Raw genomic sequence first — 25,699 nt, 5'->3', positions numbered from 1 at the left:
TCTGGAACTCTACAGATCCTCACAAGCTCACCAGGAAACCAGGATTTCCTTAGAATGTGGTTGGAAAACAGTTGTAGGAGATTATTAGAAGCCTTGCATAGCTAAGACCATTCTCTCAAATATAAAGCTCTGAATTCTGAGTCCAAGGCTCTGTTCTCTGGTTCATCTGAAAAAAAAGACAAGGCTTCTTTAATAGCAGAACTATAGTTGTAAAATGCTCTCTCCAGTTACATTCCCCCTTTCCCATTTTTCAGGAGCTTTAGGAACTTTCCCCAATGCCATCTGTATAAAATTGTGCAGTTTTATATTTCTTTAATTTTTGTAGAGATTGATTGCCATCTAATTGGTGCCTGCCCATAGTGACCCCATAGACGTTACTTTCTTTTTTTAAAACTGTTTTTCTACTTCTATTTTAAAAATAATTTTATATTCATCTCCAAAATTAAAATACAGAATAAAAAGAAAAAAGATGTCGGTTGTATATAAACCAGCCAAGCAAAAAACAATAATAAAATGTGTGTAGAACAAATAACAACTATATCATTAATATTAATAATCAACATAAAATGTACACCTTGATTTAAAGCTGAAACATATATCTCAAATATCTGATACACTTTCCTCCCCCTTGCATAACAGGTCTACAACTATTTCGCCATCTATAGTTTCTTACTAAAAATACTATGTTACATAAAAAGATGTCACTGATCTGTTGTCCATCTATCAAGTCGACCCACCATCTCTTCACTTAAAAGAGAAAGTTAATAGGTAACCCCAGAAACAAAAGTAGTCTTCAAATCTTTGTTAACAGTCTGTTATTGTACTTAACATTCTAAAAGGCCGCAAATGACTTCCAATCTCTTATAACCTTGTCTAATCCATTGTCTCTAATCAATGTGGTTAATATAGAGATTACTTTCCAAATAGATTTTTCCCCACTATGATCTATTCTTAACCTTTTCTTCAGATCTTCAAATGAGACACCCTCTGTCATTGAAACTGACAGAGAACTTTTTCCAGAGAAATAGTCTTTGAATAATACATTCAAAGAGAAATAATATGAGTCTGGTCATTTGTGTTCAAGTGAAAATTCTGGGTTGATCCAGTTATCCATTTATTTGTTTCCTTGGATGTCCATAGTACCCTCCAAAAGCAATGTTGAAAAGCATCAACAAACTTTCTGACCTGGTTCTTCATAGTCCAACTTCCAATTTTCATCTAGTGTTACAGAGAATACCATTGCTGCATTGTTCTGATATTTGTAGGTAAAGATACATTACGCTGACATATTTATATGTTGTTATAAATTGCATGCTGATAAACGTATTTAATAATATTTCTGAGTTGTAATTGGGGTTTTTAAAATTATTATTCTAATTATTCCTGTTTGGGGAAAATATTTTCAAAGTAGGAAAATAAAAATGATTGACATAAATGCATAACAATCAATTATTCTCTTTTGTAGATTTTTCTGGTTGAAAGCTCCCATCTTAAGGAACAACTCTTGAAAGTCCAGATGAAAAAAGATTTCCTGGGCAATATTTTCAAACAGGAGAGAGCAAAGTTACTCTTGGAGGAAGTTAGTGATGCTACAAAGGAATTAGAAAACCTGCACAAAGGGCTACTCCAGAGGAAAAGCAGGTTACAGGTAAGCTTCTTCTAAAAAGCCAGCTGATAAGAAGAATAATTGTGATTTAATAGTGCAGCAATTAATACACCACCAACTACAATGATTAATACATCATTCAGTTTTTACTTCAGTCAGGTTGTTATTTTCATTCTGATGTACTCACAGGTCTGTGTTGTGAGTTGGCAGAAAGCATTCATGCTCTCAGGACTGGCATGAAATCAGCTTTTTCTCTCTGGCTAGGCTTTGGTATCACAGCATAAAGACTTTGATGCATCCTTCAAGCTTCTGCAAACACAGCTGTCTGCTCTCAGAGTCAAGCTAAATGCAGAAAAAGAACTGCTGCCAGATCTTATGGGTAAAGAAGCCCGGTTGCAAAGGCTAGAGGTAAGTGGCATCAAAAACCATCCAAAATAATTCCTTTCCAAAATGTGTCATCAATAGGCATAGTGTGTCACACAAACAAAAGCCCCCAAGCTGTCATTTTTGGAGCATTAGAGCAGTGAGACTTGTATCTCCTTAACGTCTTTTTCTTGGCTCGCACAGCAGCCATTCAGTTTCAAGAATAAGTGTTAATTTCTTGAAACTGTATGGCTGCAGTGTGAGGCAGGAAAAGGTGTGTTTCCTGTAAGGAGGCATCAACTGGTACAGGAAGCATGCCTGGTTCTCTGATGCAGCACTTCTTTCCATTTTGGAACTAAAAAGGTGTACATCCCTAATCTATCTCATAATATTATGAGTTTGTTGTGAAGCTTAAAGAAAAGAGGACCGGTGTAATTGGCAAAGGTGGGATGAAAAAGTAAGACGCACATTAAAAGAATAAACATCTCCTTCAAAATAAATTTCATTTGCTAGTCCTCACCTGTGTTGCCACCTGTCTGGACACTACAGTTCATGTTTCTGATCCTGTCTTGACAGGTGAAGAACCAAGACTCTAAAACAGGGCTGTCAAACTCATGGCCTGTGGGCCGGATGTGACACGCACTGGCCACACCCACACCCGGTTTAGCGAAGGGGGAAAAAGTCTCAATATGTCATGTGATGCCACCATGACACTGTGAGTTTGACACTCATGCCCTAAAAGATGTGGAATCTTAAAATAAGTGTGTTAAACGAAACCAAAAAGCACAAAACGCACAAACCAATATAGGAAAAGCATGATATAATTAAAATAGAACCTCCCCCCCCCCCATTTGCAAATTTATTCCAGTGGGTTATGTTGCAGAATATAAGCTTTGAGTCTAGGAGGTGGTAGATTATTCATTTTTCTGCAACTCCAATTAAGGATATAGGTTAGCATGATTAGGACTAACTTTTACTTGTAGATTATCCTCTGAATGTATCCCTTTGAAATACAACAATGTGCATTTTCAAACAGGTTCTTTGTGTGTTCTTTTAAGATGTTTTCAAGTATGCAATGATTCCTTGAACAGCATCGTGCATGGCAACTTATTCAAAATGCAATTTTATTCTACAGAACATTCAAGGACACCTGGATGAATGTGCAATCCAAATGGAAGAAATAGAGAAACTTGTTCAATCAGACCCAGCACAGATGCATAAAATAAAACAGAGTTCTTCTGACTATCAAATACTTAAGAGATCATTGGAGGTAACTCATTTTGGTGAAGGATTCTCAAAAGATGGCAGCACTCAGCTAATCTTTTCTGGGCTCAGAAGCTAAGCAGAGTCAGGCCTTATTAGTATTTAAATGGGAGACATTCAGGGAATCCCAGACATACCAAAGAAGACAATGACAAATCACTTACTGTTGCTAAGATGACTACATAAATGGGTCCAAGAAGCCACCAGGAACTGAACTCAAGTTGAAGGAGGTTTTTTCCCTAATTTTTTTCCTAAATTGTATGATTTCGCCCTGGTGCATGTCTATGGAGATTCTCAGTCATTCTTTCAAAAGGCAACTGGACTTCCTTTGTTTTTCCAAGATGATCTTTCGCTTCTCATCCAGCGCAGCAATTATTGCACTGGTGCAGCAATTGCTTCTTATGCTTCTTAGATGAGAGCCAAGCAGAAAAAACGTGTTCATCAGCCCATACAACCTGCATCTTTTCTTGTGGCTCATAATGGACCCTTATGACAGGGTTTCTACTCCTCTTGGGATTCCAAACAAGCAGAAGAAAATGTGGGGTAACATCCCAATTTTCATGATAATAATAACAGTCCTGTTCTTTGGTAAACACAAGTAAGTAAAATGGTCCATCTCTATAGGCCCTCACCCTCCCACCAATCATTATGTAGATGTTACCATTATGGAGATGTTGCCTCCAGGTCTTCTTTTAATGATTTGTCAGACATGCTCCAAATAGAGATGAATAATAATGAGCCAAAGTCCAGGACCTCATTATTCAGGAGATCAGATTATTTGGGTAAATAAAGGGGGGAATAACATTGATTTTATTGATTTTATTAAATTTTATGCCACCCATCTCACAATAAAGTGAATCTAGGCAGCTGGATTTATGCTAATGCCTTGCGCACGGATTTATGCCTTGCACACGGTCACTCATGCCCTCGTCCCGTCCCTTCCCATCTGGACTACTGTAACACTCTCTACATGGAGCTACCCTTGAAGAGCACTCGGAGGCTCCAACTGGTCCAGAATGCGGCCGCGCGGGTGATTATGGGGGAGACACGTCGCACCCATGTAATACCTCCCCTGAGCGAGCTGCACTGGCTCCCGGTGGTCTTCCGGGTGCGATTCAAGGTGTTGGTCACCACCTTTAAAGCGCTCCATGGCTTAGGACCTGGGCATATATGAGATCGCCTTCTGCCACTGATAGCCTCCCACCGGCCAATACGCTCCTACAGAGAGGGACTCCTCAGGATGCCGTTGGCCAAACAATGTCAACTGGCGACACCTAGGGGGAGAGCCTTCTCTGTGGGGGCACCTGGCCTCTGGAATGAGCTGCCCCTAGAGGTGCATATGATCCCTGACCTGCGTACCTTCCGCCGCGCCCTTAAGACTCTTGTTCCAACAGGCCGGGCTGGCTTAATATGAATTTTAAATCGGGTGTTAGCTTTTAACCTTGTGGGCCAAATTTTATATATTCGTTTTAAATTGTTTTTAAATTTTGTGAGTTTATATGTGTTTTAATATGGCTGTACACTGCCCTGAGTCCTTTGGGAGAAGGGCGGTATAGAAGTTTAATAAATTCAAATTCAATTCAATTCTAATTCTTATAATAGCAATAGCACTTAGACTTATATATCACTTCACAGTCTTTACCGTCCTCTCTAAGCAGCTAGTGATGTATCTTGTATTGGCATTTTTCATTACAATTCAGAAGGTAATGCAATATTGGGAAGAAATTGGAGCCAATGTAGTAAATTTATGTTTGTTACATCTTATGTAACATTTGCTATGTAAAATGACTGTTCTATCTAATGATAGAGCAAACCTTGGAGTGTGTAATTTTATCATCAGTCTACTTCCAAGAAGTTGCTTAGTGATGGAAGTTTAGTGATTGAAGCTGTTGCTATGTGATCTAAAAGTTTCACTTGCAAATGGTGAGCAAATCAAGCTGCTTTTACCAAGGCAAGCTTTGATAAAAGTGTAAAGGAATCTACATGCACTTATAAAATAAAGATGACAAGTTATTTGATTCTGAGCAATTAAAACAATGAATGTAGAAGCACAATAAAAATTAAGTATTAATAATATATTAGAAATACAGTATTTCCTTGGCTGCGTTTCCTTTACATTATTATGTACATTATTACATTATTATGTACATTAGAAAGAGATGCATAAGGCATTTTTATTCGTGGAGCACCACTCTGTGGCCAAATTCAGATCTGCAGCTCTAGATTTTTTTGCTAGTGAAGGTAAAATTATGTTAAATATTCATTCACCTTAACAGATTACTTCACATTTTTTTAATTTAGTGAAATTCTTTTTCTTAATAAGAAAACAATGTATAAAATGAAGATAGAGTATGAATCTGGAACTCATAAAATGTGCAGTACGGTCTTATGCATGCCTACTTTGACGGAAGTTGTATTAGGTTCAATAGAACGTGCTCCTAAGGCAGGGGTCCTCAAACTTGGCAGCTTTAAGACTTGTGGACTTTAACTGCCAGAATTCTCCAGCCAGCTATGCTGGCTAGAGAATTCTGGGAATTGAAGTCCATAAGTCTTAAAGCTGCCAAGTTTGAAGACTTCTGTCCTAAGGAAACACTGCAGACTTAAATTAGCGATTGCCTTCACTTACTGCCTGCAAATGGAACTAGCACTCTTGCTAAGTGATGCAGACGTAAAGTGAAAAATTACATATCAGAGCTTGACTTATGACAGTAGTTCCACCTGCTGTGATCACCCACAGTTGTTAAATGTGATGTCACATGACCACAACTTGCAACTTCCTGCTGGCTTTCTCATTCACATTGCTGATCAGAAGCTGTCTGTGAGGGTAATAAATAATAACTAAGTGATTGAAATGTAGCCCAATAACCAGGTGACCCGGGGACAGTGCACCCATTGTAAATGCACACTGATTACCAAGTGTCCAAATAATACTCACATGACAGCAGGGATGCTGCAATGGCCACAGCTTCAACCACCAAACATACTACAAGTCTCTTTTTTTCAGTGCCATCACAACTTTGAAGGGTAGCTGAATGACTGGTTAGTAAACAAGGACTACCCGTATTTCGCTTTTGATGACTTATAGCATCCTTTAGAGTTGTTGAGATGATAAAAAAAAAAACAGTCCTCATTAATATCAACACAACTCTGGCTGAATGATTCTAGAAGATGCTGTAAGGCACTGGTAAGGTCCTGTCTTCATCTTGGTATGTTCATTTTGGGGATGATAATAAGGTGTATTTTGGAAGTTACGAAGAAAGGTTCTACACAATTTTTTTGATCCAAAGAAAGAAATCCAATGAGTTCCCTTATTAATGACGATGGGTCTTCCTGTGGTTCTTTGCAGATCATGATTGCACAAAGTAAGCAACATATTCAGAAGCACTGGGCTTTTAATGACAAATTATCAGATCTCCAACAGTGGCTTACTGTGACCAAACAGAAACTGGAATATTATTGTGATGCTACAACTCACAATGCAATTTTGGACTTGGAGGTAAAGAACCTTTCTTCTTTTGTGAGGTTACTAGCAAGCTTTCCAGTGGGTAGAAATATGAGGATTCAGCTGAGATTTATATTTCACCTAGAAAGGTCTAGGAATCTGCAAAATATTTGCAAGGTGCCATGTTACTGTTTTTTGAAAGTACTATTTATTTTGAATTACCGTATTTTTCGGAGTATAAGAGGCACCAGACTATAAGACGCACCTACCTTTTTTGGTGAGGAAAACAAGAAAAAGAAATCTGCCTCTGCCTCCCAGCAATTTGCCTTGTTGGAGCAAACAGCAAATAGCCTGCTTTATTTTCATTTTCGTTTTCAGCATAGCTTGATTAGCACAAGAAAACAAAAATATGCTCCAGCAATTTACCTCCTTGCAGCAAGCAGCAGAGGCACGCACAAAAGTCGGGAGGCCGATCCAATCAACTTGTGCTAATTAGGCTGTGTTGAAGCTGAAATACGCTGTTTCTTCTTGCTGCTTGCTACAAGGAGGTAACTGCTGGGAGGCAGAGGCCAAAGGGTGGGGGCCAGTGGGTGGGCGGGGCTACATTCGGTGTATAAGACACACCTAAATTTTCACCCCCTTTCACGGGGGCGGAAAGGTGTGTCTTATACTCTGAAAAATACAGTACACTGTTTTTAAAGGCCATATGAACACTAAAAACAAGAGAAATTTATATACATCTGTATTAATGGAACGTGAATTAATACTGTATGTAGTTGACACAACAGTATAAAAATGGGACCTCCAGATTTAGAGACAATATGCTCCTAAATGTCATTGCTGAGAAGCCATATTATTTGAAGTATATTACTTTCCATTTCTTGCTGGTTGATTTTTTGATTCACATCTGATATCACCAAGGGAAAGAAATTATTAAACTATTTATCTATGAAGGATACAGTGATCTGTAAAAATTGTGTATTCTAGCAGGCTGCCAAGGTACAAACCGATTAATCTTACTAGAAGCTTGAAATGATTACTTCCAAGATTTTTGGAACTTAGACCAAAAGCCATTTGTGGCCTTAACATTGTTCATTCTTCATTGCTAGTTTAAAGGGGACCTTGGTCTGATTCAGAAGAGTATTTCTGCTATTCTTGGACATAGAGTTTGTCATCAGTACATAGGATTCCATTAATAATATTTGGCAGCTTTTCATAGCAAATGGCAAAGATCCTGCTCTAGATATGCACTTTGTCTTTCATTTATATTAATGAAACAAATGCTGTAAATGTTAACAAAAATTAATTTGAATCAGAGCTAAATATGCAAATAGAATAATGATCCTAAACATTCATTCTCATTTATCATCTACATTGATTTGGAGTGCTTGGTACTATTTGAACTTGGTGGTTTTCTTGCAGACGTATCACTACCAAGTTAGGTAACATCATCAGTGCACTGATCATTGCCTAGTTTGGTAATGAAACATCTGCATCTGAAAACCACCAAGCTCAGGGAGCACCAAGGACCCCACAGTTCAACTGTGAACTGCAAATATTCTCTTCCATCAGTACATTGATGTGTTTGTATCTTGTGCCTTTTAGAGATTGCAAACTGAGTTTCCAGGTAGAGAGATCCAGTTACATCTCATTGAAGCCCATGGGCATTTGGTTATAAAAGATACTTCTCCAGAGGGAGCTGTGAATATTCAGGCTGAAATGAAGAAGCTGAAGGACTCATTCAAGTTTCTTGAAAACCTAATGTCAAGGTAAGAGGCTCTTGCACTTTCGTTTCAGCTGGTGAAAAGAGAAAACAAAAGGATGGAGAATATGCAATGACTGTATTGTCATTTTCTTCTTGTTCAATATTTAAAAGGGTTGTGCAGCTGTTTTCCAGATTGTAGACTGTACTAAATACTGGCTACAGCTTAGAACATTATTTATTATTTATTAAATTTCTATCCTCCTTCACTCCCACTGGACCAGGGGTGAAATCTACTTATTTCCCCAACCAGTTTGGAAGTGCACGTGCCATGCGGGCGTACATCCTCTGCGCATGCGCAAACCCTTCTGTGCATGCGCAGAGGGTAAAAAAGCAGAGGGTTAAAACCAGGAAGTAACGACGACTGGGCAGGTGGGCGGAGCCTTGCACCGCCATTGCTACCGGTTCTCCGAACCACCGGCCGCCATTGCTACCGGTTCAGTCGAACCGGTCCGAATCAAGAGCATTTCACCCCTGCACTGGACCCTGAGCAGTGTTAAGAATACAAACATTAAAACATCAGAATTAATAAAATCCAGGAACAGAAAACACATCCACCAAAAACCAAAAAATTCAAAACATCCAAACTGGTGCAAATGAAGAGGTATCAAGCCCCAACTATTCCCCAAAGAGCTTTGTTTTCAACTGCTTAGGGAAGGTAGCTAAGGTCAGGGCTAATCTAATAAACTGAGGGAGTCCATCCCAGATGGCTGGCATTGCTACCAAAAAGCAGCCCTTTTGTGCTTCATTCTCCCACTCCTCCCAAAATGGGGAACCATCAGTAACTTTTCTCAGTAAGAACCAATATATTTATAAATGTTGTCTGTACTACATTAAGAATCTTCCCCTCTTTGGTTGCTATGTTGCTAATTTTAGTCGCTTTCCATCCAAATAGGACAGCAGTTGATGTGAATAAGAAGATAACCTGTTTAGAGAACACGCAAGTCAAAAAAGTGGATGTTTCTGAGCACCTACAGGTAAGAAAACCATATAGGCTTAATGAAATACAGGTAGTCCTCAGCTTACAACTGTTCCTTCAAAGTTACAATGCCACTGAAAAAAGTGACCTATGAATGTTTTTCATATTTAGGACCATTGCAGCATCCCCATGATCACCTGATCAAAATTCAGATGTTTTGCCACTGGTTCATATTTATGACGGTTGCAGTGTCCCAGGGTCGTGTGATCACCTTTTGTGACCTTCTGTCAAGCAAAGTCAATGGGAAAACCAGATTCACTTAACAACCATTTTAATAACTTAACAACTGCAGTGATTCACTTAACAACTGTGGCAAGAAAGACTGTAAAATGGGCCAAAATTCACTTAACAAATACCTGGCTTAGCAACAGAAATTTGGGGCTCAGTTGTGCTCATAAATTGAAGACTACCTGTACTTTTACTATATAAAGGTTTAATTGGAATGACCTTTCCATATTCGTAATGAGAGCTATTTATGAAGTTAGTGCAGTGATGGCTAACCTTTTTGCCATCATATGCCAAAAGCAGGGGGATTGTGGGAGTCACACCCATAATTCTATGCGTCCCGTGCATGCATACGCAATCCCCCTGTGCTCCCCCCGCTTTTGGCACGTGATGGCACTGTGGGCCCGGTAGGCCTGATTTTTGCTCTCCCCAGGCTCCAGAGCTCTCTAGGAGCCTGGGGAGGGCAAAAACGGCCTTCTCCACACACACACCCCTGGAGGCCCTCCGGAGGCTGGAAACAGCCCATTTGCCAACTTCAGAAGTGGGGAAGGCCGTTTTTGTCCTCCCCAGGCTTCTAGAGAGGCTCTGGAGCCTGGAGAGAGCAAAAACCGGGCCTTCCCCACCCCCCCCAGGCCTTCTGGAGGCAGGAAACAGTCTGTTTCTCTACTTCTGGTGGGCCCAAAAGGCCCAAAAATTAGCTGGCTGGTGCGCACATGTGTGCCAGAGCTGAGCTCACGTGCCCACCGATATGGCTCCGTGTGCCACCTGTGGCACACATGCCATAGGTTCGCCATCACGGTGTTAGTGTATCCTAGTTGAATTGGTTAATGCCTTATTTGAATAGAACAATTTCTTTCCTTTATCCCCATTTCTACCACACATTCTATAGTAAAAAGCACATGGCCTAAAAATAAAAACTTTGTGCTACTAACATAATTATTTCTAACCATCGCAGAAAAATTACAAAGCTGCAGCAGTTTTTTAACTGGCAGTATTTCCAAAGGTCAGATAAAATACATTTTGCCAACTTCCCAAGTAGAAACAGGATTGGATGAGTCCTGTGCCTTCTTTGTCAAAATATTCTGGGAAGGTGATCCTTTGGGACTTCCTTATCAAAAATAGAAGCTGTCTTATCAGTACAGGCTCCAAAACTGGTGCTTTCTTTTCAGTTAGCCCTCTTCTCATTGGACTCGATTTGTAATAACACATTGTCATTTCTTTGTTTTCAATCTTTGTTTCTATTCCGGATTAAAAGAGACTAAAATTAGCAACATAGCAACCAAAGAAGGGAGGATTCTTAATATAGTACAGACAAGCTTTTCTTCCAGTAGTTTGTAACTGCTGGCCCTGGTTGCTCAGCCAACAATCCTGAGTCCTATGACACATGCAGGAACTCCAACACCTAACATGGTTCTTGTTGACCCAAGTGACAACTGATCCGGTATGGGTTTCTGTAAATTACCTCCCACCATATTGTTTATGGAGAGACAGTCTTCATCCAGCTCCTCTGATGAGACCTATCCAGTATAAGTTGAGCCTCTGGCATAGCTCTCATGTTCCTGAGAGCACAAAAGTCCCACAATCAAGTCAAAGTAGCCCCACAACCACCTCAAAGAAGTGCCTCACTATTTTTATGACATTTGGTGTGCCACAGGTTGCTTACCCATGATTTAAACTTTGCAATCTCAAAAGTAACTATAGCAAATTATTTAATAATAGTTATTTACCAGTGCAAGTGTGTATAAGGATGATACTTAAAATCTTTTCAATATATCTGTCATTTCTCCCCTAGTTCAATCTATCAATAAGTGTGAAATAATTCCTTTCTCTTCTGTACACTAAAAAGCAATTTACTTTCAGAAAATGTGTGTATATATGAAAGAGATGATTTACTAGTTTGCATCTACATTATGTCTTTTTCTTTGTTTTCTATAATTCAGAGGAAAGTGGCTAAGGGGGAAGATACCAATGAGCTCCAACTTATTAAGAACTTTGAACAATGGTTGCAAAGAGAAAACAACAAGCTATCTAAAATTCTTGCCTTGAATCCATCAAACAATGAAGAGGTTGAGGCAAGGTACAGCAAGCTAAAGGTTAGTTCAACCCCAGAATTTCCACATTAACCTTGAAGCATTTTGGTACCATGTTGTTAAATGTGTTTATGAATTCAGTTTTGACTACTGGGCTAGTTAGAAGTACATTTTCAGAGTTCTCTACAGGGGCCTTTTCTATCTCTCCTTGAAGATGCTAAAACTGAATTTGGACTCTTCTGCAAGCAAATTTCAGTAGCGTCATTAGAAACTCTGATTAGTGAAACTTCCAAACTCCAATGTGGGTTGGGGCAGTGGTGAAATACTCTTTGAATCACCACTAGTTTGCTGCCTGCACATGCGCAGTGTGCGCCAAATGCACGCTGTGCACATGCACGGTGCATGCCAAAAGCATGCTGCGCACACATGCACATTGCACACCAAACACGTGCTTCACACAGAAAAAGAAGACTTCACTAGGTAAGTAGAACAGCGAGGGGGGGAACAGTTGTGCCGCACAATTTAGCTTTGCTAGAAAGCAGGATTTCCTGCTTTCTAGCGAAGCTAAACCGCACAGCAGAGCTGATCATTGGAAATACCAGTTCAGACGAACCAGTAGCTTTTTTAAACTATCGGTTCCACCGGTTTCACTGGTTTTTTAACTACCAGTTCAACCAAACTGGTAGCTAACTACCGGTTTACCCAAACCAGTAGCTTTTTTTAACTACTGGTTCGCCTGAACTGGTAGTTTTTATCACTACTGATTCACCCGAACCGGAGTGAACCGGTAGCATTTCACCCCTGGTTGGGAGTGGGAGGAGGAGCTCTTGAAGCCATGTCTTTCCAGTTGCTCCTGAGCTTTAACTTCCAGTCATGCAGGTAGAGTTGCTGTAGTACAGTTTAGTGACAATCAGAGGAACAAGTTCCCCATCTCTGATTTAAGACTTTCAAGATCAAAACAACATGTTCAAATCCTAGAAACAAATTGGAGGCCAGTAAGATGATTCCAAGAATTGTGTGAATTGGTCTATTTACTGGAGTCTTTGTTGCTGTCTGAGCTTGGTTGTTTGCTTTCAGATGTTTTGACTGGTTAGCATCATTAGTGTGAGTGAGTGTTGGGCTTGCTCCCTGTTTATATACAGTAGCTTGTCCTGCTTGTGTTGGTGGGGGTGTGATTTTCTCCTTGGTAGTTGCTTGATCAGAATTATTTTCTGCTTGATAGTTTGTCTGTGATTAATCCTTGTTTATCTCGGTGTTGGGTGCTGGTGAGGATGGGTTTTGGTCTTTTTGTTTTATTGTTAGCTCTTATTGTGTCCTTTGAATAGTTGTAAATGTTGTTTAAATGTATCTATCGATGGCTGAATTGATGGCTATAAAATGCATTGTTGGGGAGAAAAACAAATTGTGGCTAAAGACAAACACTTAATTATAATCCAAATAGACCCATAAATCTGATCCGATTTTTCCTTCCCCAAAATGGCATAGCTTGTGACCAGCCTCATTCTTAGATCTGATTCCCTGATCAATACAGATCCAAGAATACTTCAAAGTCTATATTTTAAGGTAATTGAAAGTCTGATTAATACTAAACATGAAGTTTCAAGCCAGGGAATGACATTGTATTATAAGTTTATGCTTTAACGTATTTGTGGAATTGATAATCCTGCTACAATTTTTTCTGTTTGAAAATACTTCTGAAATTCTTCCAATATGTACTACTATTGGACCTTGTTTGTGCTTCGCTGATATGCAATGAGAGTCTGTCGTGAACTATGGAGAAGGGTTATGAAAGGAGGCATGCTTGGGAAAACGGAAGTAGAGTGCCATCTTGGGAAGCTGCTTCAAGGTCTGTCAGCTAAAAGAAGGAGGGAGTGGCATACCAGAGCACAATTGAACTGACCATTAAGAAAACAGCTCGCAATAGTTTAATTGGTAACCTTGGGGTGGGAAAAAGTATAACATAGAGATTTTGGCTCAGTTCTGGCTATGCATTACTGCAATACACTTTATCTCTAATAAAATATACCTTTCTCAGCAAATGGAGCCAAGGATTGTTTTCTAATTAGAGGTTTAAGTTTGTGCCAGGTCTGACACTATCCATAAGAATAAATTCCTATATCGTTTTCAAAGTTGGCAGAGCTCTATTCATTCCCTCTCTCAAGCCTTCAACATCGATACCTCTTTTCCCTACAGGAGCTTCAGCTAAGGGTCCCTGAAGGTCAATATCATTTTGAAGAACTTCTCCATCTTCAACCAGCTGGCCGGAACTGGGATGAACTAGAGGAATTGCGTTACCAATGGATGCTTTATAAATCCAAACTGAAGGACTCCAATAAGATATTGGTAGGTTTTATGACTTCTGCCAACCTAGCAGTTCGAAAGTACGTAAAAAATGCAAATAGAAAAATAGGGACCACCTTTGGTGGGAAGGTAACAGCGTTCCGTGCGCCTTTGGCATTTAGTCATGCCAGCCACATGACCACAGAGATGTCTTCAGACCGTGCTGGCTCTTTGGCTTTGAAACGGAGATGAGCACCGCCCCCTAGAGTCGGGAGCAACTAGCACATATTGCGAGGGGAACCTTTACCTTTATTTTTAGGTTTTATGATCTGAGGACAGTAGAAGCAGTGTGATTATGAATTTCTTCAAATTATTCTGTACATTCTTAAATTTTATTTTAAAATTATTCTACAGACTGCCTCCTGCCCAACAGAACAACTATGTTTAATATAAATCTAATCAGTCCACTCAAAAATTGTCTAGGATCAAATATTACAGAAAATACAAAACAGCTCATCTCATAGTGGTTATGCAAATTCCTTGGCAGCATAAAACTAAAGGAACAGCAAATAGCTTATTTATGAAAAAATCAACCATGTTTCTTCCCTCAAAAAATTTACGCTTATTTTGATTGTTTAGTGTATGAATACACATTAGATAGCTGCCATTAAAGATGGTAGTACCTATACTTTCCAGGAGAAGGATGGAAAACAGATGTATCCCAGAAATTGTTAATACTGGAGCACTCAGCAGTCCCAGCCAGCATGGGTAGTTGTGAAAGATATTAATTTGCAACACCTGGAGGGACACAGCCTTCTTTCCATAATTGAATATGATTTGTATAACATTTCTACCTTAGTCTAATAAATTTATTCCATTGGCTCCTCCTCCTCGAGAAATTATAGCTTGTTAGTACTGTATGCCTTGTTATTTTATACATATCATTCGGAAAGAGACGAAAAAGAGATGCCAAATATATATTCTATGGGACTTTTGTTTAGTGTCCTCAAACCTAGCACCACTCAGCTTGTTGGAATTGTAAAGTTGGATTTCTCAGCCAGTTTTGCTTTTCGCTGGTCTGGTTCTAATCTTTGCTTTCTGATATTTAGAAAGTAAAACCTATTTTAGTAGGTGCAGAGTATTTTGTTTTTCCTCAATACCCACGTTTGAATTAAACATAATACCAGGAAAAGTTAATGTGTTTAATTTTTTATGGGTCTATATTTTTTATCCATCTTACTTCCTGCAAAGTAATATCACATCAGTAGGGGTCAGTAATACCTAAATCATTTCTGCCTTAAGCTGATGTCTGATTTAAATTGTTAAGAAACCAAACTATTTAGAATTTAAATGGTATAGTACAGGGGTAGGTTATACTTACCTTTACTACCGGTTCGCAACGGGACCACGCACAGAAACTTCCTGATGACATCCGGGTCAGTGGGTGGAGCCTCCCACTGGTTTTACTACCGGTTCTTGCAAAACGGTCTGAACCGGGGGCAACCCACCACTGGTATGGTACTATAAAATTCAGTAGATAAGCTGTCTGCTCTTCTAAGCCATCCAAATGAAGGCACTTTTTAAAACAGTATCCCACCCTGTGAAGCAAAGTGTTGCACTTTAAATTGTACTAGCATTGATTAATGCTTTATAATTTGTATATTTTTAAACAGATGACAAGCTATTTCAAAGAACCAAACCCATTCAGAAAGGTAAGGCTATTTTTGTCCAAAAAAAAAAGGTAGGGATGTGTATGTGTACATACCGTACATACATACATACATACATACTATTGTATTACATATGCATAGCCTTCAGAGATTCTTGAAGTAAAATTATTATGTTATGGAGAGTATAATTGTTGAATTATTCCTTTAAACCATCAGTTAGATGGCCAATGTCTTTTGGTTTAGGTAATTACAGGTAATAGATACAGTATATTTCTTGATCACTGTTTCCAGAATTGAAAAAGAGAGACGTTCTTGATAAAGACAGAATAATAGTTTGCATAGAGCTATGGAAAGTGTTTGTTTCTTTGGGTGTTTAAGTACATATAAACTGTAGTTCAAGTTTGGCTTTTCTTAGACAAATAGGCCTTTATCTCTTTGTTCCCAAAAGTTTATGCTGTGAATAGAAGAGGAACTAAATTAGACTTCAACAGACAGCTTGTCTGAAGAATTTTCAGATAAGCAGTCAATAACTATTAGTTCTCCGTAGACTAGCCACGTAATCCTAATACTTTAACCTTCATAATCTCCATGTTGGCTTGGATTCATTATAATAACTTTATGTCCTGCTTCATCCTCTGTACTTCTGTGGCCATGTGTTGCTTTGTGGTAAATCATGCTATTTAACAGTACCTAATCATTTGAAGAGTTTACAACCTGTCAGGGGTTAAGTAGGGAATTTTGACTGATGGGATAGTCAATCCATGGGACCTTGCAGACTAGGCATCCCCAAGATGGTGCCGTAGTTGTGAAATTGAAGAGATCTGGAAAACATCACACTGAGAAAATTATTCAGACTGTTGCAATCTCTGATTAGTTAAGCCAGAGGCAGTCAAATTTGGGGGCTGGTATTCATATTCGAAAGCATATTGTGGGTCTCTCACAAGTTAGCTATTACATGGGAAATGTTATCTGAAATGTTGCTAAAGTGGATGTGAATAACTAACAATGCTGAAGTAAGATATCCAAGGGCACATTGGTGCCCTTTTGCACTACGCTGCCTATCTGTGTTGATTCAGACAGAAACGCCTGTCTTTACTTTCACACAGTGTGTCGGTCTGTCATATTTCTACCTCTAAGAGTACACATAGGAACAGCAATATTGATCTTAATTATCCAGTCACAAGCTCTGGTCAGATATCTCAAAATCCAATTTTATGCATTACATAATGAATTTCCTATATGGCAAAACCAAGTAGCTTCAGGTTATCTAAATCTACATTGTTAAGCATTCCAAAATATCCATGTGGAATTCTTCCTCTTCCTTTGATCACATCTCTTATTGATCTTTAAATTCATATAATTATTCATATAGGATAGCTCCCTTGAAACCCAAGGTAGTTTTTTTCCTTCTCTATTAGCCAACTTGCTTTGGATATTTGGGGATTTCCTGGAATAATTCTAGATGATAAAATTTCAAAGCCTTTTTCAGGAAACTTCTCCTTAGCTTCAAATAATTGCTGGGAGCAACCAAGGCAATTACGAGAGTGGTTAACAGCCTTGTTTTATTCCAGGATATTAAAAAAATGCAAGAGATCCTTTAAAATGCTAAAGAGAAAGCTGTTTCTCTCTACCCCCTATTACTTTCCAATGGCTTTTCCAATGTGCGGTTAAGATGTGAGACTATGATTAAGGAGCCCAAGATTCTAATACACCTTCAGCCATAAAAGCCTACAAGGAGATTTTGGATTCCCTCTTGAGTACAACTATCCAAAGGGTTGTTTGATGGAGGGAAAATACAAGGAAAATCCATGTATGGAATATGAATCTCTAAGTGTTCTGAAAAAATACAAGAAAAAAATGCAATAAATCTAGTAAAACAAAGAATGATTAGAGAGTATACATTCCCAGAAATCATTGTTTTTGCAGGATTGCTGGCAACATTCCCAATGGGGAAGCTGAAGTCTAGGATAATTTCTTTCACATTTGTGTCTAGAATCATAAATGGATGCATGTCAGCCAAGGGGTTTTAGATGCCTTGCCTTCAAATAACTTTTTACATATTGACTTGCCATCTACTGAGATAATCATTGAGTATCTGCTGCAAAATCTCAATGTACTGTATCACAAAGGAACCAGGAAATATATATATAGTCTAATTTTACCCATATTAAGGCAAATTATTTAATCCTAATATTTCGGTTACTTTGTTCATTTGTTTGGGGGTGAAGGATCTTCCTGGGATTGAAAATGACCCAAAAATGATCCATTCTGAGAAATGGAGTACATGGACTGCAAAATCTGCAGTTTTGTATATGTTATTGCTCATTTTCAGAAGTAAATCCTAGAATTCTGCAGGGATTATTCCTAGGTAAAGAGGCATCAGATTTCATTCTTGATCAATGTACAAGGACTCAAGGGGGAGTTATTTATTTCAACATTTTAAACAAGCCACAGATAATGTCAGGCCTTACATTCCTAAGGTGGATAAAAACTTGCTTTATTTAATTCTGGTTGGAAGATTGCCAGATATTGAGACAAAAAATCTCATGAAAAGGGTACCAAAACAAAAAGTTCAAGGAACATACCAAGGCCATTTTTCATTATTTATTGTAAGATATATATATTTTATTTGGCTGTGCGGTTCTGGCTGAGAAGCAATAGTTGTATCTGCCTATAATAACCATTTTTTATTAAAAATAGAGGTGGCCATATGCAGTGCAGTCCTATGCATTAATTTCCACTGAGAAAAGTTGTATGTATAGCCTGAAATCCTAAGAAAGGGTTTATACAATCCCCCCATGTAAAATACAGTTGGATAGTTTGTAAATCAGTGGGTTATGATAATTCAACAATCAGAATCAGGATGAATGGTTCAGATTAAAAATATACACTAATGCAATTTCATCATAAACAAGAGATTAGAAGATTAAAATGAGAAATTGAAGATCCTGGATCCTGTGGCTATTCCATAATTCGACAATGAGCAATAATTCTTCGGCTCCTTGCATACCTCAGAGCATTGTAAAAACAAATATAAAAATAATGAAGATAAATGTTTACTTCCCTGTTATGGAAAATATTGCCCAAGTGTACTTACATCAATAAAAAAAAAAAGAAAGATTGGGGTTTATTGGGGTTCAGAAGTTTGATTTGCTTTTCTTTGCACAGTGCACAATCTTATTAAAGTTCTTTGCTATACAAATAATTAAGATTTATTAAATTCCTATTGCCTGACTCGCTTTCTCTGGGATGCTACAGGATGTCATCTCACAGTGTAACTTGAAAGGAAGGATAGGCAATTTAATCTTATTTAGATGTTGTGTTATTACTGAAATTAGTCCAGCTGCCCAGGAATAATATTAGTACAGCCCTTTTTGTCTGACAAGCAATTGTGTTCAGGCGTCCATATAAAAAAACCCAGGAGTTATATGCAGAATGGCAAGAAATATAGTAAGACATTGTCATATATTGAGAACAGTTCCTAGCACCTGCTGCATTCAAAACAGAGACTTTGTCACTTAACAGTGGGGGTTTTTCTTCTTTTTCTTGAAAATAAGAAAATCAGCAATGATAGGAAATCTGTGATCCCTCAAATATGTCTGAATAAAATTCTCCGCACCCTGTATCATTGGCTATGTTGGCTGGGATCGCAGGAATTGTAGGATTGCAAGAACCAGACTTGAAATTTTGGCCTTAGACAATTTAGAACTTAGCTGTCTTCAGTCTGATCTAAGCGTAGTATATAAAATCATCTGCTACAATGTCCTACCAGCCAATGAATACTTCAGCTTCCATGAAAACAATACAAGAGCACACAATAGATGCAAGCTCATGGTAAATCGATCCAAACTTGACTGCAGAAAATACTACTTCAGTAACAGAGTTGTCAACGCCTGGAATGCACTACCTGACTCTGTGGTTTCTTCCCCAAACCCCCAAAACTTTAACCTTAGACTGTCTACTGTAGAGCTCACCCCATTCCTAAGAGGTCTTTAAGGGGCGTGCTTAAGCGCACCAGTGTGCCTACCATTCCTTGTCCTAATGTTTCCTTTTATTCGTATCCATTTCATGTATTCATAATTATGTTTACACTTGTATCTGTTATCAGATACGTGCTTGACAAAATACAAATAAATAAATAAATTGTAGTTTAGCCAAAGTAACAGTGCTATCTTTTGTATTAATCTTGTAGGGGAATTGGTAGCTATTATACAGTATATCTTATTGTATTATATCTCACTGCATACTTAGTAACCCTCTGAGAGCAACAAGCTGAGACGGTCCTTTTCTTTGAATTTCACTGAGCTTCATGCCAGTTTTGAAATATGTTTTTTAACCACAAGAATTGTGTTCTGATGTATCTAGACACAAGAATTAAGGAAGGTTAATGAAGACCAGTCTTCCCCAGCCATTGTCCAATGGAAGTGTTTAGTCTGAGATTTTTAGAATACACAGCTGCATTAGCCAGAAGATGGTGGCTGAAAATTCTGGGAGTCGGCATTCCCAGAGCTTCTGAAGGATGTTGGGTGGAAGACGCTGATGTAGACAACTCTAATCTAGTCAGATTAAGGGAATAACTTGGTATAAAGCAGCTTGTTGTAAACCTGAAAGTCCTTGTTATACAGGTAGTCCTCAACTTACAACTGTAATGGAGCATGCAAATTGTGACAGTTGTTAAGCAAAGCAAACATCTGATTGCCTCACCTAATGACCCCAGTTCTTATTTATGGAGTTTGTAAACTCCAGATTGATTGTACAGTATGGAGACAATGTGATGCTGTTCCAGAAGCAGGTGCCATTTTGGAGCAGCCAGAATTCATTGCAGCCAGTCCCAAAATGGTGCCATTTCTGGGACAGCTCCACATGGCCTCAATGTAAGAAGACCACACAGCAAATTGCCTGCTTCCCAAAGGAGATCTATGGAAAAGGTAAGTGACTGAGCCATAATGAGGGTGTTGGGGTGGGGGGCGACAGTGTGGGATCCAGTGGGTTGGGAAGCAGGCTCAAGGCCCGGGAGGCCCAGTGGAATGGGATGGGGGGATGTTAGGTGGGGGAACCACTGCAGTATACTTGTGGTTGGTCATTAGAGCATGCATATTGCCAAAGACTCAAACTTTGTTCACATTGCTGCAGGGGTGCTAGAGCAGCTGTAACTTTGGGCAGGGACTGTAAATTCTTTTGTTCAGTGCCATCGCAATTTTTAACAGTCATTGAATGAACAGTCATAAGTTAAGGACTACCTGTATTGCATCTATCCTTCCTCTGGTCATTCCCCCTTTTGCATTTAAACTTGCTGTCTTCACAGGCCTTCAAAAGAAGGTTTTGGCTTCAGATAGTGCAGTTCTCTGCTCACATTGCTAAACTAAGAAAGTAACATTTTGACTGACTCTCGATTTGTAATAAGCATGTGTGCTTCCTACTCCTAGATCCTGCAGAGGCATCACAATGCTGAAGTTGTGACAGCCTGGGCATTTCCATGGTAACTGGCCGAGTTATTAACACAAGATAACAGGCTCTGCTGATGATCTGGCAAAAACCAAGGGAGAAGGTGGGAGGCCGAGTATTGCAGGAATGCTAAATTTGCAAATACTTTTTTTTTTCCTGTGGGTCTAACTTCAGGGTAGCAGAGATGGGTTAGAAAATTACATCCTGAGGGCAAGATGCAAGTAGAAAAGACCATTTCTATTTATATCCCACCTTTCTGTGCAAATAGGTAGATGTATGGAAAAAATAGATCTCATAACGGACATGTTTTGGAATAAGACTGAAAATCAATCAGGGCTCACAAACTGTATTAAAAATCAGTCACAGATTAGACTCATACTCAGTGGTGGAATACTGCCAGTTTAACAACCGGTTCAGTGAGCGTGCGTGCCTAAGGCGCTTGCGCACAGCGCATTTAGAAGCTCCGCTGCTTACCTTCCAAGTCAGCAACAGTAAGTAGAACAGCAAGGAGGGGAAATCAGCTGTGCCGCGCAATTGAGATGCGCTACAAAGCAGGAAATAAAGGACAGGATAGCGCGGGGACAGGTAGGCGGAGTCAACTGATCGTCGGAGCTACCGGTTGGCCCGAACCGGCTGAATACCACCTCTGCTCATACTACATTTAATTCTGGGCAGGTTGATCATGAAAAAAGATTGTAGGCATAGACAATCTGTTTTTTGTAGATTTTTCCACCCAGTTTGGAAAAAAAGAGAGGGATATAAATTGAATTAATATTTCCATTATTTATGTCTGATCTATAGGTAGCTTTTGCTACTTAACCAGGAATCAAGTGTTGGATTGCTAAAGGAAGTATTTTTAGCAATGCTGTCTTCTGTTCCAGTCCCCAATTTGCTGGATTTTATCTTCCATAACTTCTTTCTGTCTGCTGATCAAATTTGTCTGGCAAAACTATAAATGTGAATGTAGTGATACAAACTCAGATCGTTAATTCATATGCTTTGTTTTTTGATTTTGCCTCTTGCCTCCACCTCCTCCGCCGCCTCCTCATTTACATTTAGTATAGCCACTTCCACTCCAAAAAACTTATAGGTCAAGGTTGTTTGATAAAATTCTACCATTGACAGCTTAACCCTTTGATGTTTTCTTCTTAGGTCCCAAGAGCAAATCAGTTAAGAAATTAACTGCCTAATTTATTCACTTTTAAGGCTAGGAAAATTCATGTCCAGTTGTCAAGGACATAAAGGTCATTGCGTTTTTAAAACCTCGGTGAGATTGAGGATTGGTATTGTAAAGAAAATACAAAAAATTATTACCAGCACATCAAGAATTCAGTGTTCAAGAGATAGGTCATTCTATGAGCATCTGCCCCTTATGCCTCAAGATTAAGACAACTTTGATTCAGATGCTTTGCATGTTTATTGAAGTTTCCCAGGCTCTGTTTGAAGTTAAGACTCACTCACTCTGAAATTTCATCCAGAATAAAGGAAACACAGGAAGGGCAATGGACCCAAAATAGCATAACCTTTAAAGCATGGGAATATTTCATTTCTGTGCTGAGAACTTTACCTGAAAGAAGGCATTATAACCCTTTTGAACTTGGAATTCCTGTCCCCTTGTTGCAATCTTTTCCCTGCACTGTCCAAACAAAACTGCTAACTTGAAATGAATGGTTATTTTCATTCATCCTAGTTCTTCATCCTAATCCCTATCAGATGTTTTGGACCACAGCTTCCAGAATCCCAAAAGCCATGTAAATGTGCTCTCAACACGTAAGGAGGGCCCTAGGTCATGAGAAGCTGCTACAGTATATACTTTGGAAATATTCCTTGTCTTAGAGTGTAGCCATCCTGTAGAAGCAGTGAATCTGGAAAATGCTATTTATAGTAAGGCCCTAGAGATTGGTAGGCCAACTCCTGAAACTTGTCTATCCATTTATAGAATTAGTGCAGTGTGCTTTGAGTTGTACAAGTAGAAAGGACTGATTTATTCCAAAACAGTCCAGTAAGGTTTTCAAGCAAAATGAGAAATTATAATTCATAGAAACTTTCTCAGGTGGGTTTGCAAAAGGGGTGCATGCACTACCCAAAAGATTCATATAATCTCATTCAAGATGTGATTGTGCAAATATAGCCACTGTTTCCCCTGCTGTCCCCTTGCTACTATTCTGTGCAAGCTGCATAATTCCCCTCCAGGAAAGAGGTTGGTAAAGCAACCAAGTGAGACGCAGAGCAGATTAAATTCACTCTTATCTCCCCAGAGATTGGCTACTCAGAGACAGTTTGGTCAAGTGATTAAGGCACCAGGCTAGAAAGAGAGAGACCATGAGTTCAAGACCCACCTTAGCCAGGAAATCCAGCTGGATGACTTCACAGGATTGTTGTGTGGAAAATAAGAGGAAGGTGTGTTGGATATCCTCACTGCCTTGAATTAATAATAAAGGTGGGACACAAATAAATAAAATGAAAAATAAAATAAATAAAACAGCAACTGTAGCATCCAAGGCCACCTTTTGTGATACCATTGCATTCAATGTGTAGAAGGTGTTATTACATGACACTGTGATGATTTATATCTCTGCTATTGTTAAGAAAAATCAGGTGCCAGCTATATTTTGTGATACAGGTCATGATTTGATTTCGGTCCACATTTCTTTTCACATATCTTTATTATATTGCTAAGCAGCAGAAATAACCAAGGTTACTGAACTGAGTTCAAATTTCACCATCTGTTCCATTTCCTTTTTCATTCCCTTTGCTAAGATTCCCTTTTCCATTCCCTTAGCCATTGCTAAGCAGCAGAAATAACCAAGGCTACTGAATTGAGTTCAAATTTCACCATCTGTTCCACTTCCTTTTTCATTCCCTGGCAGCTTGAAAAATATAAAATTGTACAAGAATAATAATAATTTAAAAAGATTTTAATGGGGGACTTTTCTGCTGCCCTCCAATGATTAAGGTGAGCAAGACAATCAAGTGCTAAATGCTGAACAAGCCAACATGGTAGATGCCTCAAATGCAGGAAATGCACACAAGTAAGAAACTTTTCTGCCAGGAGGAAAGAGTGTGAAACTTGCACTTCCATATAATTAAGTCCCTGCTTGGCATGAAAACCATTTGGAAAAACTAGCCAACACTTGGCAATCACAAAACAAATATTTAAAAAAAAAAACAGTGTTTTCCCTTAAGGCAGAAAAATTGTCTGGAAAAGTTATTTCATAATACAGAACGTTTTCTTAGCGACTGAAGGGTTGGCAAGCTAATACTGAGTTGATCCAGGTTTTTGACTGCTGAAAAGAGGTTTTAGGCACCCCAGAAATGTTTGCCTTTTATGTTCATTACTTGTTTTCTAAAGGCTGTGGAGTAGGCCACTACAGAAGTTTTGCTTACAGTATTTACACAGAAGATACTATTCAATATAATTTTAAAAAATGGCTTGCGTTATTCAGCAATTGTTGAAAGTTGGTTAAAAATCAAATGCCCTATAAATTTACAAGGCATCTGATGTGCAGGGTTTCAGCGTCTGCTTAAGAGATAGCAGCTAATCAAATTGGGTCAGAGAAGAAACAGTGTTTGTTTATTTTGTTCTTTACAGTATTTATAAGGCCACCCCAATCAATTAAGACTCTGGGTAGCAAAGAAATCAAAATAGAAATAGTAATAGCCAAATAGAAACAGTACTATATGTCCAAAAGAAATGCTCATAATAATTTGAACTGAACACCCAATGCTTTTAACAGTCTTGTGAAATGTGAGGAGGGAGGGTTGAACATACCTCTTGAGAAAGCATGTTCTAGGGAGTGCACACTATGCTGGAGAAGGTTGGCCACCTACCCCAACCCCCATGCACTTCTCGTAGGTAAAGAATTATTTGCAGACCTTCACTTGATGTTCACCAGAGTGACAGATTCAATTCTGGTAAGGCTGTGCCTGATATAACCCAGAACTACACCATAGTGAGTTTTAAAGGTGATAACTAGCACTTTGAATTGGACTCAGATGTTTACTTGGAGTCTATGCAGCAATCTCAAAATTTGTGCTATTTTGCAGAAATGGGCTTAGCCCTTCAAGCATTCTGGTTACTCCATTCTGCACAGCTGCAGATGCTGAGTCATGTTCAAGAGCACCCTAACTTACATTACTTATAGTAGCCCAGTTGAAGGCAGAAGTCACTATCTATCCCTAAGGTATGGGTATCATGGACTAGAGGAAATCATAATTGGTGCATCAGCTGGGCAAGGATTTTCCTGGCACAGGATTGACCTACTGCTTGTATGGGAACCTAAGTCCAAAAGGACCACCAAGTACATGAACTAACTTCTTAAGGGACAGCACTACTCATCCAAAATAACTTCTAGGAATGGTGTTACAACATGCTCTAATGCTGGCCAAACAACTTTATCCTGGAAGGTTGTAATTTGAGCACGTTTCATGTCATCCAGTTCTTGACATCTTCAGTTTCAATAGCATTTATGGCACAACATGGAGTGGCAAAGTACCCTTCACCCCCAACTACTAAATGTTTTCCAAATACCTTTATACTACTGGAATAACCAAATGCTGGAGTTCTTCTTAATAATAATTACCAACTGGAACCATCCAATAAGCTGGGAGCAAAACTATCTTAAAGGGTACCC

At 38.9% G+C, this 25,699-nt stretch overlaps 1 protein-coding gene across 3 annotated transcripts in view; it reads left to right on the top strand.

Moving 5' to 3' along the window:
- SYNE3 (spectrin repeat containing nuclear envelope family member 3) overlaps positions 1-25,699 on the top strand; it is a 91,041-nt gene that overhangs the window by 45,300 nt on the left and 20,042 nt on the right. For 2 of the 3 annotated variants that reach the window (XM_070931541.1, XM_070931539.1), the window contains exons 9-17: positions 1,466-1,648; positions 1,871-2,014; positions 3,105-3,239; positions 6,579-6,728; positions 8,280-8,443; positions 9,332-9,413; positions 11,581-11,733; positions 13,864-14,013; positions 15,624-15,662. In XM_070931541.1, coding sequence (XP_070787642.1) covers positions 1,466-1,648; positions 1,871-2,014; positions 3,105-3,239; positions 6,579-6,728; positions 8,280-8,443; positions 9,332-9,413; positions 11,581-11,733; positions 13,864-14,013; positions 15,624-15,662 — 1,200 coding nt within the window. The remainder of the gene's footprint in view (positions 1-1,465; positions 1,649-1,870; positions 2,015-3,104; positions 3,240-6,578; positions 6,729-8,279; positions 8,444-9,331; positions 9,414-11,580; positions 11,734-13,863; positions 14,014-15,623; positions 15,663-25,699) is intronic. The other variant, XM_070931540.1, reaches the window with a different exon arrangement.

The sequence above is a fragment of the Pituophis catenifer genome, unplaced genomic scaffold (assembly GCF_029215685.1).
Source record: "Pituophis catenifer annectens isolate HBS135680 unplaced genomic scaffold, rPitCat1.0.hap2 SCAF_1, whole genome shotgun sequence".
Lineage (NCBI taxonomy): Eukaryota > Metazoa > Chordata > Lepidosauria > Squamata > Colubridae > Pituophis > Pituophis catenifer.
Note: the sequence above shows the minus strand (reverse complement) of the source record. Positions and strands in the feature narration are given on the sequence as shown.